We start from the raw sequence: 18,149 nt of genomic DNA on the forward strand, positions 1-18,149 counted from the left end.
AACAGGATGGTGAGGGCATGAGTGGGGGGGATAGGGGGTAGTAATGGGAGAATAAGGACACATATGTAACACCTTAATCAATAAAGAAATTTAAAAAAAAGAATAAAACATTCCTTTGCTTTCTCTTTCTTTTCTTTCTTTTCTTTCTTTCTTTCTTTCTTTCTTTCTTTCTTTCTTTCTTTCCTTCCTTCCTTCCTTCCTTCCTTCCTTCCTTCCTTCCTTCCTTCCTTCCTTCCTTCCTTCCTTCCTTCCTTCCTTCCTTTCTTTCTTTCTTTCTTCCTTTCTTTTTAATTCCTTTTATCTCCACATGCTTGCCATCACTTTAGGTCAGGGGTCCTCAAACTTTTTAAACAGGGGGCCAGTTCACTGTCCCTCAGACCATTGGAGGGCCGGACTATAGTTTTAAAAAAAAAAAAACGATGAACAAATTCCTATGCGCACTGCGGGCCTGGGACGAGTCGGCTGCTAAGCAGGACAGGCAGCGGCACCCGGCGGGCTGGATAAATGTCCTTGGCGGGCCGCATGTGGCCTGTGGGCCGCAGTTTGAGGACGCCTGCTTTAGGTCTTTTATCTCCTTAGGTAAGTTTATTCCTAGTTATCTTAATTTTTTTTTTGGTGTGATGGTAAACGGGATTGCTTTTTTATTCTCTCTTTGTGTAAGTTCATTATTGGTGTATTGAAATGCCATAGATTTCTTGGCGTTAATTTTGTATCCTGCTACATTGCCGAATTCATTTATTAAGTCTAATAATTTTTTGATGGAGTCTTTAGGGTTTTCTATGTACAGTATCATGTCATCTGCAAATAAAGACAGTTTTACTTCTTCTTTTCCAATTTGGATGCCTTTTATTTCTTCTTCTTGTCTAATCGCAATGGCTAGTACTTCCAGTACTATGTTGAACAGGAGTGGTAAGAGTGGGCATCCCTGTTTTGTTCCAGTTCTTAGTGGAAATGGTTTTAGTATTTGCCCATTGAGTATGATGTTGGCTGTAGGTTTGTCATATAAGGCCTTTATTATGTTGAGGTATGATCCTTTTATTCCCACCTTGCTGAGAGTTTTTATCAAGAAAGGGTGTTGGATTTTGTCAAATGCTTTTTCTGCATCAATTGATATGACTATGTGGTTTTTATCTCTCAATTTGTTTCTGTGATGTATCATGTTTATTGATTTGCGAATATTGTACCATCCTTGCATTCCTGGGATAAACCCTACTTGGTCATGGTGTATGATCTTTCTGATGTACTGCTGGATCCGATTTGCTAGAATTTTGTTGAGGATTTTGGCATCTATGTTCATGAGGGATATTGGCCTGTAATTCTCCTTCATTGTGTTGTCTTTATCTGGTTTTGGTATTAGGGTGATGCTGGCTTCATAGAATGAGCTTGGAAGTGTTCCTTCCTCTTGAATTTTTTGGAATAGTCTGAGGAGGATATGTTTTAGTTCTTCCTTGAACGTTTGGTAAAACTCCTCTGTAAAGCCTTCTGGCCTTGGGCTTTTGTTGCTAGAAGCTTTTTGATGACTGCTTCAATTTCTTCCATAGTTATTGGCCTATTGAGATTTTTAGATTCTTCCTGATTGAGTTTTGGAAGGTTGTATTTTTCTAGGAATATGTCCATTTCCTCCAGGTTGTCCAGTTTGTTGGAATAGAGTTGTCCATAGTATTTTTTAACAACCCTTTGTATTTCTATGGGGTCTGTTGTTACTTCGCCTCTTTCATTTCTGATTTTGTTTATTTGGGTCCTCTCTCTTTGCTTTTTGGTGAGCCTGGCTAGAGTTTCATCAATCTTGTTTATCCTTTCAAAGAACCAGCTCTTGGTTTCATTGATCTTATGTATTGTTTTTTGTTTGTTTGTTTGTTTGTTTTGGTCTCTATGTCATTTATTTCTGCTCTGGTCTTTATTATCTCCTTCCTTCTGCTCACTCTGGGCTTTTCTTGTTGCTCTCTTTCTAATTCTTTGAGTTGTAGAGTTAGATGATTTATTACCATTTTTTCTTGTTTTTTTGAGGTAGGCCTGTAGCACTATAAACTTCCCTCTCAGGACTGTTTTCATTGTGTCCCATAGATTTTGGATTGTTGTGTTTTTATTGTCATTAGTTTCCAGGATGTTTTTAATTTCTTCTTTGATCTCATTGGTAACTCAATCATTATTTAATAGTATGCTATTCAGCTTCCAAGTGTTTGAATTTTTTGGGCTGTTTTTATTGTAGTTTTTTTCTAATATTATGCCATTGTGGTCTGAGAAGATGCTTGATATGATTTCAATCTTCTTGAATTTGGGGAGACTTTGCTTGTGACCCAATATGTGGTCTATTTTTGAAAATGTCACATATGCACTTGAGAAGAATGTATATTCTGTGGCTTTGGGGTAAAATGTTCTGAAGATGTCAATTAAGTCCATCTGATCTAGTGAGTCATTTAGGATTGCTGTTTCTCTGCTGATTTTTTGTCTAGAGTATTTATCCAGTGATGTCAGTGGTATATTAAAGTCCCCTCCTATGATTGTATTGTTGTTGATCTCTCCCTTGATATATTCCAGGAGTTTTTTTATGTAGCTTTCTTTTTCTTATATATGACCATTTCATACTGCAGCTCCCTTGGGGATTAAGATGCTTAGCTTTTAATTTTGTTTCCTTCTTTAGATTTGTCATATTTAGATTGGCTGAACTGGCACAAACTATAAATTATAGTCACTATTGTACCTGCTAATATATCTGCTGCCATTGAAAATGGTCCACTCCACACTCATGTGCCCTCAGCTTGCTGCTTGCACACCCTGCTTGTGTTTTCCAATTCCCCCCAAATCTGAAGAGGGTTATTGATATGGGCAGAGTATTACAAGTGGTAAAAATAAACAAACAAACAAAAACACAACTAGGTCTGGAGGCTGAAGCAGTCTCATTTTTGCAAGATAATTTTGGTATTTGGGGTTTGATCGTTACCAGCAGTGAAGGACTGAGAGCTAATGTTGAAAGGGCAGCAGTAGGAGGTGATGACAGTCTTGCATGTTTTGCTTTGGTGTCCATGAGTGAGGCATAGGGGGAGAACCAGGATCGATTATTTAAATGAAAGCTTGGATAAATACAGGAAGCAGGAGGTAAACAGCTATTACTTAACACAGGTCATGTCCTCAGTCCTAGTCTAGATATCATGGAATCCACAAAGCAGCCTGGAAGGTGGATGTTTTTATATCTTCTTCTCTGTTTTACAGAAGAGGTATCTAAGGCCCATAGTATGATACCGTTTGTCCAGCTTCACTCAGATGTTAAGTTGAGGAGCCAGGAATTTGAACTGAAGTTTTGTTTCCAAAGATTAGGCTCTTAGTCACCTTATTTTAACATTATTTAGATTGTTTATAATCATTTGGAAAAATTTACTGTAGCTATACTTTTTTGAGAGTAACACTGTCATATGTCATATACAAACTTTCCAAAGAATAAGAAAAAGAAATGGTATATTTTTCCCTTCTGCTCCTTTGCCTGTCTGTCTGTCTTTCTCTCACACACTCATACATACACACACACGCATTAACGAAGATTCCATGTTTCACATATAGTAATGGTAGTAATTAAGTCTACCCCAAAAAACTGGGTTATTTATTTATTTTTATGGATATATTAGTTTATCGAGGAGACAAAAACTCATAAATTATCTCCATGGATACAGCATAAGTGAATGTTTATAGTTTCACTAAAAGAGCCTGTGTTACAACTACTGCCAGTCAAACCTACAGAAGATGATTTTTACTTAAAAATAAATTGATTATATATAAGTACTTATAAGATACCATACAACTCTTTTAGATGTTTTAAATTAATAGTGCTTGCAAAAGGCTTAAAATCAATGTATTAAACTGAAATCCAGTAACAAAACAACTGCTAAAGTACTTTTTTGAAATTATACATTTCACATCAATAAAATTTCAAAGTGGAAAACGCATATTTCTTATAAAAATTAAAATATTTTTATTTCCTACAAAAATTTAAGAAATATGCTTATTATTGAAACAAAATATACCTTAATTTAAACATGTATGGCTTATGAGGGATTTTTGTGTTTGTTTATAAAATAGTTGAAATGATATGAAGAATGGTTTTTGAGGGAGTCAGGGAATACAATAGTAAAATATAATTCCGCTCATTGCTGCTTTATGAAACAACCTCTATTCTAGGTTAAATTATCGTTTTATGGCCTCATTCAATTAAGCTCTTTTCTTTCTGACTTTTTTTTTCAAATATGTTTTATTGATTTTTTACAGAGAGGAAGAGAGAGGGATAGAGAGTTAGAAACATCGATGAGAGAGAAACATCGATCAGCTGCCTCCTGCACACCCCCTACTGGGGATGTGCCCGCAACCAAGGTACATGCCCTTGATGGGAATCAAACCTGAGACCCTTGAGTCCGCAGGCCAATGCTCTATCCACTAAGCCAAACCTGTCAGGGCATCTTTCTGACTTTTTTTATTTTTACTTTTTGGTATATGAGGTCACAATGTAGGGGCAGGAATTCCGTTGTCATGATGGAGTGATTGCTTTTGATAATCTCCAAATTATTTACATTGTGTTTCAGAGTTGATATTTGTTTTTATGTTTACATATGTATATTATGTGGAAATTCACACAGAGATCACACACATTAATGAAGATTCCATGTTTGACATGGATCTGTTGATTAGGAGTTGTCAGAGTGTTGTAATCCCCTATTTTGAATCGTGGTTTTCACTCTAGGTTGAAGAGATTAAAATATTATATCCTGAAGGAACTTGTAATTATGAGAATGAAGTCTTGCCACTTGCTCTTGCTTTATGTTCACTATCTGACTAGTACTTTACCTAGACCTTGCAAAAAATGAAAGTTATGGCTTTGGTTGATTTATTTCATAGAAATCCTAAGAATGCCAAAGACAGTTTAATATTTTTCAATGAGCTGATTTCAACTGCATGTTTAAGGTTATCAGGACGTTAGCTTGAGTTAACAGTAGTGCCTCTGTTAAGCCGCAAACAAAATTGAGAGTGCATAATTAGGAATGTGGGATTCCAAAGCTCTGAGATCCTCCATACATTTTTTTTTTTCAGTTCCCAAGTATTTAACACATATCCATTGTACTCAAAACTGGTTATATCTTATCTAGGTTTTTAGTACTCAAATTTAATTTGAATAACTTTACAACAAATGAAAAAATCTGCTATTTTATAAGAGAGCTAACATGAGTAATTGAAAATTAAAATTTAAACGAAATGAAAGAAATCCAAATGACTCAATTATCAAATAGATATGGGGTGCTATTCAATTATCATCTGCTTTCTCTTTAGAGCTATGGTTCTTGTGGCTGGATACTGAAATTACCTGGGAGTGTTAAAACATACACATGTCTCAGTCCAATCCACAGACTACGATATAATTTGTCTGTAGGGTGACCGAGGTAGGCATTGCAAATTTAAAAAGTTCCTTGTTTGATTCAAATGGGAATGCAGAGTTGAGAACCCTGGCTCTAGAACAGTGGTTCTTAAACTTACCCCTGCAGAGGACTCTCTGGAGGGCTGGTTTCAACAGATTCTAAGCTACACCTCCAGAGTTCCTAGATTAGTAAATCTTGGATAGGACCTGCACTTTTTGCAAATCTAACAAGTTCCCATTCAATGCTGAGGTTGCTAGCCTGGGCACAGACTTTGAGCATGTTTGAAAGGCAGAGTTTCTAGTCCCAGTTCCGATCTAAGGAATCAGTAGCATCTGGATTTTAAAACTATCTCCAGGTGATTGAGGTGCCCAGTAAAGTTTGTGAAACACTGGACCTAAAAAGACTGAATAAGGGAAAATACCATCAAAAGGGATTACATTAAACAGTGGAACACTGTTAAATATTTGGCAGGAAATAACTACTAGAAAAATGTCCTAGCCGGTTTGGCTCAGTGGATAGAGAATCAGCCTGTGGACTGAAGGGTCCCGGGTTCGATTATGGTCAACGGCACATGCCCGGGTTGTGGGCTTGATCCCCAGTGTGGGGTATGCAGGAGGCAGCCAATTAATGATTCATCATTGATGTTTCTGTCTCTCCCTCTCTCTTCCTCTCTGAAATAAATAAAAATATATTAAAAAAGAAAAAAAAAAAGAAAATTGTTGCTGTGAGAATCCTTGGACTGAATACCCAATTTTCTTTTAAAATAGGTTTGGTTTAGTTTACTGATATGTTATCTTACTTAATCCAGTTAAGAAGTCTACATTGTAAAGTATAATTCCAAATTTATAGCAGAGGAAATTGAAGTACTACTGTGTTTTTGTCTTTTGGACCCTCACCAACTATAGAGTGAAAGAACCTAGCTTTGAGATCAAGTCCCATTATCTCTATCACACAACTTTGTTTCCCTTTAACTCTTCAAGTCCTAGGATTTTATTGCTATAACATGGTCGGTTTGGTAAGAAATCAATGACATTACTTTTAAGTTTTGATGTGTTATATAGCATATAATCCACTGTGAATAGGAAGATTTTGATACTTTAATGCAAGTTAAACTACACACTGTGTTCTAAATGAGAGGTCAATTAGAAGTGTACAGTAAGAATAGTACAAGGATCTTTGGTAGATGAGGGTGAACTAAAGTCAGGGCTGCTCATTAGCTGCCACACAGCGCTATATCCTTGCCAGTGTATACAATCTTGAAATATTTCTTTTTTTTTAATTTATTTTCTTTATTGATTAAGGTATTACATGTGTCCTTATCTCCCCATTCATGCCCTCACCCCCTGGTGTCTGTGTCCATTGGTTAGGCTTATATGCATGCATACAAGTCCTTTGGTTGATCTCTCCCCTCTACCCCCACTCTCCCCTACCTTCCCTCTGAGGTTTTCTTTGCCAATTGATAACCAGCCACTATACTCAGTCCTCAGACCTGGTGCCTGACCTGCCTCAAGCACTCCTTCTGGACCTTGAACCCACTCAGAATCTAGTAACTAAAGGGTTAATGCTTGTCATAGCCAGAGTTCTAAGGATCCTACACTATTTTGTTTTGGGTGAGTCTCAGCCTACATATAGTGATGCTATTGCTGAGAAATGCCTGGGACACTCACCTGGACTATACCACTTGTGGCAGCCCCCAAAGATACTTTCCCTTTCAGAGCCATTGTTATGTCAGGACTGGCCCTTGCGGTTTTTGTTATGATTGCAATATGCATCTCAAAAATAGCTATGGGGAACTTTGAAAAGCAAGGTTTATTACTAAAAGTCTAGGAGGGTAAAAGACAAATCTGAGGCCACCTGGAGCTACACAGTGAGGTTGCCAGTAGAGAGACAGAGAGTGAGAGAGAGTGTGTGGGAGAGCCTGGGTTTCTTTCTTTATTGGGGTCAAGGGTGGGATGCCTAGGGTTTCACATGTTGACTATTAGTGAATTTAAAGCATAAGAGTGAAAGTTAAAGCAAAGGAAAGGAAAAGCAAGTAGATTTATTGTTTTAGAATTATATCACTTTTTTTCTATATATGGTAACATTTTATCAACCTTGTTATGTATTCAAAAACATTTTGATACATAATAAAACATGTTATGCTTACTCTCATTAAAATAATAGGACAATCCCTTAAATTGAAATATTATTTTTTAAAAGCATTCAATACCTAAAAACAAAATGAAGAGAAATGTTTTTCTCAATACATAATTTTGTATTTGTGTAGGGTACATAAATTGGGGTCTGTTTCTATTATTATTTTTTTTAAATGTTTTTTATTGATTTTAGAGAAAGAAAATGAGAGGGAAAAGAAATATCAATGATGAAGGAGAATCATTGATCGGCTGCCTCTTGCATGCCCCCCCACTGGGGATTGAGTACACAACACAGGCATGTGCCCTGATGTGGGAATCGAACCCTGACCTCCTGGTTTATAGGTTGACACTCAACCATGGAACCACACTGGCTGGGCTATTTCTAGTATTTTTAACATGCTCCTTCCAGACATCATACTGTTTTGGGAAGAGTAAGAATCCACATCACATAATGGAGATTAGCAGAACATAAATCAGACCCAGAGTCCAACCATCTGTGTGCTAGTGGCAACATGTGCAGCTCATATTGGCAACACGACCTTAGTAACACTAGTGTAAATTAATATCTGTTCTTTATGTGTCTTTCTAGGATATCCTATATAATAAAACCCTAATATGCAAATCAACCAAACAGCAGAACAACCGGTCGCTATGATGCACACTAACCACCTGGGGGCAGACGCTCAATGCAGGAGCTGCCCCCAGCCCGCAGGCCCAGACCAGCAGCGGCAGTGGGGGGCGGGGCCGGCAAGTGGGCAGCATCAGGCCAGCCAAGGCAGGTGCCAGCCGCCCCCCCCCCCCAATTGCCCTACCCGTCACCCCACAGATCGGCACTGATCGCCAGCCAGGTCTAGGGACCCTACTTGTGCAGGAATTTCGTGCACCGGGCCTCTAGTTTGAAAATAACTATGTAAAGTGAGTCAAGAACCTCTAAGGGACACTGCCATATAGCTAGAAGCAACTTTTGAGGTATTCAAAGCTCCCCTTATGTATTAAGGAGAGTGGTATTTAGGACATGTTCTTCTTTTGGAGACCATTCTTAGCATAGACCTGCTGCAAATGAGCCATCTAGAATTTTAGCATTGTGGCCACTGAAAGGGAAATCTCAAGAGTATTTTAACAATCATCTAGTAGAACATAACTGAAGGCAGTGTTAGAATATTGCCCCAAAACATTTGTTGTATTTTGGGGAGCTTGGTTTTGCATAACACAATGTATTTTTCTACCTTCCTTGGTATTGTATGTGTAGGTAGAATTGGTAGTGAGGGGGAGTAGAATTCTTAAGGGGCCATGCTTTGTTCTGACATAAGCATCTTTCCTTATTCCTTACCCAACCCCATGGAAGGCTGTAAAGATACCTTCATTCTATGAAGAACATTATTTTCATGGTAGATCTTTTAAACCAAGTCACAGGATTGTAGTACCGTCTTTCCTAAAGTAGAATGTTTATTTATATTTAACCAAAACATAAGATACCCATGAATCATAATTAACTATATACAAAATAATACTAACAATTGTGATTTGTTCATCATTCACTTGTAGCAAAATGGGGGTATTTAAAATTTGTATAGAAACTGCAAAAGCACAGAAAGGGAATTCCAAGATAATATTTACCATTTCTTCTAAGATTATTAAAATCAGTGCTTTTAACACCAGGTTGCAAAAAAAGAAAAGTTAACCATTGATGATGTGATTTCTCTCTTTTCCCCCTTTTCCTTTTTTAAAAAATATACAGTATTTTGATTGAATTCAGAGGAAGAGAGAGGGAGAGATAGAAACATCAATGATGAGAGAGAATCATTGATTGGCTGCCTCTTGCACAGCCCCTACTGGGGATTGAGCCCGCAACCTGGGCATGTGCCCCTGACTGGAATGGAACCTGGGACCTTTCATTCCACAGGCTGATGCTCTTTCAGTGAGCCAATCCAGCTAGGGCTTTTCCTTCTCTTCATCCCCAATCTCTTTAGGCACCTGCCTGAAGGCTGGTCCTCACAGAGCTCCTAAAGTTGCATGCCAACACAGTCAGCTGCTGTAATTCCTCCCTGGAAACCCTACTTTAAACTGTGTTAACAACTATAGTATTTCCCCATAAGAATGCTGAGTTAAAAATAAAATATACATATATATATATTTAATATATATTTACATATATATATACTAGCTGTACCTGGCCACGCGTTGCTGTGGCTCAGTCTGGTTAAATGGAAAAGAAAGAAAAGAGAAAGCACACGTTTCTAATATGTTTAATTTCACAATGCTTGTGGGTATACAATATTTTTTGTTGTTCCATTGTCTGTGCAGATATAGAGATTGTCTGGTTTTCCGACTCTAGAACACGAAACATATAATTGTCCATGTGAGAAGCAATCCGTGTCTAGATCTAAACCACACAATTTGATTACAGAATTGTTTCCAGGTTGTTAGGCAAACTAAAAATGAGATTTTTGTAAAAAGAATTGATATATGTATAAAATAATGTGCAATGGACATATATTTCTAGACTTGATGACTATCTATTGATTTCTCATGTGTCTAAGGAAGAATTCTCTGCCCTTACCTTACTTTGCAGTGATACAAATCAATGAAATACATTCACATGTGAAACATATGTCCATGGATTTATGCACAAATTTGATCAAGCCCAAACTCTTTTAAAGCTCACTAAATTGGTTAATAGCCACATATTTGCCAGAATTATTAATGCTCATAAATAACTGTGTCTTTATGAACTGCAGATAACATATTATGGGTTATTGCAATGCCCACAAAAGCAGCTATAACTTTACTCCTTTTCCCTCCACTCAAGAAAGAATATTGAAAAACAAAAGGGTAAGAATCACAGTATCATGAGGAATGTTTTCAGTCTATTTTGAGCTATTAAAAATAAATAAGAATCTGTAATTTTATTGCTGATTAACAAAATGACATTCGATGTCCTCACTTGTGATAGAAACATTCTTGTCTGGCCACATCATGGATGCCCTCAATTGTTACAAATACACATTACAGCAGTAGATTAAATTCCATTGATTGACCTAAGTGCCATAAAAGTGCTAGCTATAGTAAACATTCAGTATTTAAATAAACATTTCAATTTAACCTTTTGTGTGTAAATAAAGTTGCATGTGGATTATTTTGCTAGCAATTATTGAATTGAGAAACATTGTGAATAAGTGTGGATCAGCTGCTTTGGAAAGCTTCCTCAAGGATGTTTGTTTTGTGTAATAAACTCCCCTAAGACAAATACAGTCATCCAAGTTATTCTATTATTTGTAAGTCTTTATTTAAATACCGTGTGGATGGCCATAAGCACTTGTTTTTGCTAGTGATGACGGGGATGATGGGTTTTTAACAATGAAAAGCACTTTCAAAGGGCTGACCCAGATACTTTTTTCTCTCATTTCTCACTTTATTCAGTCCTGTAAATAGAAATCTAGATCATTATTCCAAAGTAGTGTCAGCTATAAGCTCTTCTGCAACTCTTCCTATCCACTGCCAGTTTTTCTAACATATAATTTTATAATTTTCTAGCTGTCTTGTGGAGAAAGGTTTGAACAGAAAAGCATAATAAGGCTAAAGAGACAAGCTTCCAATGCCATACCCTGCAGCCCTGCTCCTTCTTCTTGCTCTACTCAACTCACTGTGAATTCAAACCATGTTCAATAGCACTGCTTTTAGAATGTTAGATCTGCCTCTAAATAGTACAGCCAGGGAGGAGAGCCTTGGTTAAAATGAGAAAAATATAAATAGTATCATAATATTTCTCATGGTGTTTGACATATTGTTGAGAGGCCATCACTGTACTTCATACACTGTTGTAAAATGATAAAATACTATAATTACCAGGCCATTTATCACATAGAGTTAACATGAAGCTACAAAGTTTCATCCCTAAAGTGATTTGGGATGACAAGCAAAGAGTCTCTTAAATCTTCACTATTGATAGTGACATAATTAGAGATGTGTAATTAGAGTAGTAATTATTCACCAGCTAATGACCAGAGAGATGAATGATGAGACTTTGTACACCTTATTTAATGAATTATATGTGTTCAACATGCCATTCAATATAAAAATTATGGTTTATAAAAATATAATTTGCATTTTATTGGTTATTCTCTACTGCAGACAAAACGTTCTTACTTGACTTTTTTTCTAACTTAAGAGTTCTGTTGGTTTTACCTTTTCTAGCATAGAGTAGGTTCATATCTAGAATTCAGTAGTGTGGATAATGATCAAATAGGACTCAGGTAGTGATGGCTGTTCGGATGTGGACAAAGGTATATGGTGTATGATGTGTGTGTGTGTTTGTGTGTGTGTGTGTGTGTGTGTGTGTGTGTGTGTGTGTGTGTACATGACTGATTCAAGTGTAAAATTATCTTGATATACTATTGTAATGCATAACTGAAACCAATAAAGCAATGTAACAGTGGTATAGGTATTAAATATAGTACTTCCATGGAAAATCAGTTGTACAAGACAGTTGTTACATAAGTTAGGCCCAATATACCCTGAGTGTTTTGTGACTGGTAAAAATAATAAGGCACTTTCACAATGCTTTCATAAAATAGAGTGCAGGTTATAGAAGGTAATAGTACTCTCCACTGGTTTAATAACCTTTGCAGTATTGTTTCAGTTATCAGACACAGTTAAAGTAGGACAAACACAAAGCAAAAACTCATCTAAAAAAGTTAAACAGTTTGAGAACTATTTGGCGACATTGTAGTTGAAATAATCCTTGACCATTCTAAATGTTGGCAGTCTTACAAAGAGAAACCTTAGAGAAGATACACTGTGTTTAAATATTTGAAGAAATGTAATGGGGATTAGATGGTAGATTTTGTTCCTTGTTGTTCGGAAGCAGAATGTCTCCAGCTACAGCTCTCCAGATAGAAAATGGGTCGTCTCCGAGTCGTGAGTGTCTCGACAGGGATGTTATAGAAGAAGAAGTTGTATAAATGAACTCTTAGGCTCCTTCAACTCTTAACATTTCTTGAATCTCATTATGAACCTGAAGAGTTACAGGCTGTGTTGAAGAACACACAGTGAACTTTACCTTCTCTGTTAGAAGCGTTAAAAGTAAAAAAAAATAAATAAATAAATAAACCATTAAAATAGATATGGTAGATGGTTAAGAAAAGCAAAGTAGGTGGAAAGAAAAATAACTGATTCATGTCTTGACTCTTAAAGGCATCCAGGATATTTAAAGTATTTTAGTGTATGTACTGCATCTGAACATTTTATTTTATTGAAACGCAATATTTTCATTTTTAGGTTTTCACTTCCAGTTATTGCAACAGCAGAAAACTGCATTCTTACTACTTACCCATATTTGGCATTTCATCTTGAAGAGGAAAACATTACTGTAAGGAATGGTAAGTTGCATGTGACTGTTTTCTCTCTATCACTGTATTTGTTCTTGTTATCCAAGGCTAATATCTAGAAGTAAAGTGACTTTTAAATATTAACAGATATTATCCTGGCTGTTGTGGCTTAGTTGGTTGGGCTTCATCCCATACACCAAAAGGTCACCAGTTCGATTCCCAGCCAGGGCATATGCCCCGGTTAGGTCCCTGGTTGGGATCTGTAGGGGAGGCAAATGATCAATGTTTCTCACATCGATGTTTACCTCTTTCTTTCTCCCTTTCTCTTCCTCTCTCTCAGAAAAAAATAATAAAAACATATTTTAAAAAAGAAAATAAAAAATGAAAATTAACGAATGTTTAATAAACTCCTGCTATTACCAGGAGCCATGTTTAGTATTGAGAGTTGAACATGGCAGTCTCTCTCTCTCTCTCTCTCTCTCTCTCTCTCTCTCTCTCTCTATATATATATATATATATATATATATATATATAGATATAGATATAGATATAGATATAGATATAGATATAGATATAGATATAGATATATATATAGATATATCTTTTTATTTATCCTCACTTGAGGATATTTTTCCATTGATTTTTAAAAAAAATATTTTTTATTGATTTTAGAGAAGAAGGGAGAGGGATAAAGATATAGAAACATCAATGATGAGAGAGAATCATTGATCGGCTGCCTCCTGCATGCCCCCCACTATGGATCGAGCCCACAACCTGGGCATGTGCCCTTGACCAGAATCAAACCCGGGACCTTTCAGTCCACAGGCCAGCACTGTATCCACTGAGCCAAACCAGCTCCATTGATTTTTTGAGAGTGGAAGGGAGAGGGAAAGACAGAGAGAAATATCAGTGTGAGAGAAACACATCGACTGATTGCCTTCTGCATGAGCTCTGACCACGGCCCAGGCCGAAGAGGAGCCTGCAACCTAGTTATGTGCCCTCGACCGGAATGAAACCAGAGACCCTTTGGTCCGTAGGCCAGTGCTCTATCCACTGAGCCAAACCGGCTAGGGCTGTTAGTGACTCGTAATTCCAAAAGTTGACAATTTAGTGAGGGGTACATAAATAAATTAATATAAATAGGATGGAATTGAGAGCTGCGTGTATGAGTGAATTGAAATATTAGGAATGTGAGGGTGGTGCAGAGGTTAATGCAGATGTTGGGGGTCTAGGGTGACTTTATAGAAGAGATGACGTTTGTGTAGAGCTTCACAAATAAAGATCTTGAACAGGAAGATTGAGGCAAAGGACTATATAGCAAAAGCATGGGGGTCTGATAGGAGACATAAGGTAGGCACTGTAGGGGCAGAGCCACACCCCTACGCCGTTTCTTCTGTTATAGTTGGAACCATCTGTGGTTTTGAGTATCAGTGATTAGGAAGGGAACAATTTTTGGGATGCAAGATGAATCAGACTGAGAAGGAGAGTGGTGAGCAGACTCACTGGGAGTTACTGCAGGGGAAATGTTGAGAAAATATAAAAACAATTGGAAGAGAAACTGCTGAGCTGGGAGAGATGTGAAATACAAGGCACAGAAAGGAATGATGGATGGAGTAAATCTAAGGGGATGAGAAAGGTTGGAGAATGGAAAAAATTCCTTCTGTATAATAGATTGTCAAGGCCTTAAGTTTCAGTAATGAGTTGGAGGTTTTTTCTGTATTTTTAACAAATTTTCTCATATTCTCCACTTGCTTTTTCAAATGTTTACCATTCCTATGAAACAATACTGTTCTTCATCAGTCACAGGAAATGACCTTTTCTCTGACTGTACAGAAGAAATAGAGACCATCAGGCAGGAACACTCTGAACTTACATATGCCATGCATGCATCAGAACCCATTATCTCTTCATCACAAAGCTCAGAGGCAAGACTCTCTCCTGACTCAGGCTATTGATGATCTTGCTTAATCAACTAACCTGGCTTATTCTTGCCCTTTGACTTCTGCCTCCCTCTTAGCTGCATTGGGCGAGTGTGCAGGATGACAACTGGGAGGAAAGGAGATGATATTCTCTCAGGGAACTGGCTCATTCCCAAAGGGAAAAGAGTGAATTCAGGCCACACATGCTTGATTTAGTCTTTCCAAACTTACCAATCAGATGAACCACTCAATTTCTCAGGGAGAGGGAGAAAAATTAGCAAAGGAAAGTAGGCTTTTAGAGTACCTCAGCTCCCTTTAACAGAAAGGAAATATCTGGGGTGAGGAAGAAAGTGTTCTTCATTACACTGCTGTACCTTCACTACTCAGGAGCAGTTGTTGACTGTTTTCTCTCTCTGCCTAGTCCTGATGTTACTTTTTTATATTTTTCTAATATACTGGGTAGAGAATTTAGATAACACATCATAGAAGGAGCAATGGATGAAGTCATAGACCTGGGTGGAAATTCTATTTTGTGAGCTCACCTACAATTTTGCCATATTTTTTTCAGTATTTTTATTGACTTTAGAAGAGAGAGGAAGGGAGAGGGAGAAAGAGAGAGAAACATTGATGTGAGAGCAAAACATTGGCTGTCTCCTGTACAATCCCATACCAGGGATCAAGCCTGCAACCCAGGCATGTGCCCTGACCTGGAATAGAACCATCAACCTCTTGGTGCATGGAACAATGCCCAACCAACTGAGCCACACTGGCCAGGGCTTGCCATATGAATTTATCTTTAATTCTCAGATCTTCAAACATCTGTATTGAACAAAATGTGCATGGTGAGGGAGAAGCAGTGTACTAAAAAAGTATGTGCTTATTTCAAAATGCTTTTCTGAGGACTCATAGACTATAAATACCTGGAAATATTATTATTATTTTATTATTATTGCTATTATAACTTGTTATTTTATTACTCTTTTATATTTTAATAATATCCTCTCCAAAATAATGAGGAATTATTATACAAAATATTGTTATATGTTTAAAAGAAAAAAAGAATAATATCTTTGTGTTTGTAGGATGATTGAGTATGAAGTATATTGGTTAAAATACTGCATTTATTTGGGTAATTATTATTCTAGAAAGACATCATGATTTTTAAATCTTCTAATGTATCTTTATAAATATATGGTGTCCCAAAAGTGTATATACACTGAATAATTATAAAGGCAGTGTTTATTAAAATACATTTCATTTTCAAAATGTAATAGAATCTGTAGACATTGTTTATATACATTTTTGGGGATATTCTGTATTTATAATAATAACTTATAATATATATTTAGTGCTTTCCAGGGATATGGTGCTTTGCTAAATGCCTTATATTTATTTCATTTAGTCCTTTCAATAACTCTGAGTTCAATACTCTTTTTAATCTCACTTTACAGATTAGGAAAATGACTCATAAAAGGTTGAGCAACTTGCCTCGGGGAATACTAACCATATTTGTGAGACCTCAGATGTTTTACACTTAGTAGCTACAGTGCTCTAGAGTACATTATGTTCAGTAAAGTTGAAATCTTAAAACATATTAAGTATATCCAAAAGTAAAGCAGTATGATTTACTTGTTAGAGCTGATATGCTAAATAAAAACTATTATATGAATCACCAACATAATTTGAAGGGTACAGATGTGGGTTTGTACCCAAGTAGGAACTTTTTATAAGTGAGTTGATAAGTTGAAAAGACACTGTCTAATGCATACACGATGATTCATTCTATCCTTAAATTCCCTCAGACTCACTTCTGTGGTTTATAGTGGTGTAGCATTCTGGAGCTATGCACACTTACTGGATAAAGGTTCTCTGGCAAATTCTAAACTGTCTTTGCACTGAAAGAGTGAAAGAAACATAGTATATGCTAGCATATTTGTATGTGTTATTCCTCATAGAATAATTCTCAAAACAGATTCATGAGCTCAGAACCTTTGGTTTTATTTTATGAATAAAAACATATGTTGCAGAGAACTTGTATAATATACTCATGGTTTAACAGCTCAGGAGTTATAGTGTCAAGCTTTCAAATTAGATATTTGTAACTGTACAGGCCATGCTTTTCTGATAGAATTATATTATGAATATATGTATATCTATAGACATACATACACACATGTGGATGGATGGACAGACAGAGAGTTAGGTAGATACATACATACATATATGCATACATAATCTACCATAGGTCACATCTACTGCTTTTTTCTTGGTCAGAATTGCCTTTGATTGGGTTCAGATTACCATGATGGCAAACTCTATCGTATATATAGTAACTCTAACTGGAATAGATATTGAAGGCTGTGCAAATGGTATCAGCTTGTAAGGGAGCAGTGATTTCATTTCAGAAAAATAACTGGGAAGAGATTACATTTGTTAGTGATACATTTTTTATATTTGTTTTTGAGCACCATATATAACAATTTCAAAAATTTTGGTGTAAAAACACTTAAATGTTTAACATACCTCAGTTTATGTTAAAATTGATCATTGTTTATTCTCCAGAATCTTTGATATACTATAATAATTTCCTTATCAAGCAAAGTTTATTTGATCTAGACAACCATATCAACTTCAATGTTATTTTTTTTCTTATTTGACATCTTACATCTTTTATGTATAATGGACATTTAAGCTTATTTCTTTTATTTTGTACTGTGGATATATAGTACATATGTATATGTATATGTACATATACATATTTTATGTATTGTATATATGAACTTATGATATTTAGGTCCAGTAATTTGAAATTAAATTCAATAATGAATTTACAAACGCTTGTTTGGCCTACTATGACGCAATGTGTCATTTGCAGATAAGGATCCCAGCCCTGTGAAGACTACAAAACATGTTTTGCTTCCCTCTGAAAAAGATGGATTATCTTCTCCTGCTCCATCTAAATGTGAGGATGCTGAGTCTGCAAAGAGATTCTTTATCGGTATGTGGCAAATATATAGTGTACCACTCAGAGCCATTCTGTAACATGATCTCTTTAATATTATTTGATTTAAAGCTTTGGTTTTCATCAGGTAATAAGAAATACAAGAAGAAAATCATGAATTTGTCATTAGTTTTACTAGTAAGTGGGTCATCTGCCTTGGGAGCTCTCTCCAATGATCTCAAGAAGTGATTCTCTAATGTTTTTGCTTCACAGTACACTTAATATCTCAGTAATTTTCCCAAAGGCCAAAAGATGTGCTAGGAAGTTCCATTTATTAAGTGGTTTGGTCCAAAAACCGCTGAGTAGTAGTATATGTGATAGCGAACAAATGTTGAGATGCTAAATATCCTGCAAAGCCCCTGTGAATTTGT

At 36.3% G+C, this 18,149-nt stretch overlaps 1 protein-coding gene across 1 annotated transcript in view; it reads left to right on the plus strand.

The window, feature by feature from the left end:
* The window catches only part of CFAP47 (cilia and flagella associated protein 47), a gene marked incomplete at both ends in the record, with an annotated part of 517,322 nt that overhangs the window by 167,166 nt on the left and 332,007 nt on the right, over positions 1-18,149 (plus strand). The window contains 2 exons of the mRNA XM_080652339.1: positions 12,809-12,909; positions 17,653-17,775. Coding sequence (XP_080508465.1) covers positions 12,809-12,909; positions 17,653-17,775 — 224 coding nt within the window. The remainder of the gene's footprint in view (positions 1-12,808; positions 12,910-17,652; positions 17,776-18,149) is intronic.

The sequence above is a fragment of the Plecotus auritus genome (assembly GCF_963455305.1).
Source record: "Plecotus auritus genome assembly, chromosome: X".
NCBI classification, from domain to species: Eukaryota; Metazoa; Chordata; class Mammalia; order Chiroptera; family Vespertilionidae; genus Plecotus; species Plecotus auritus.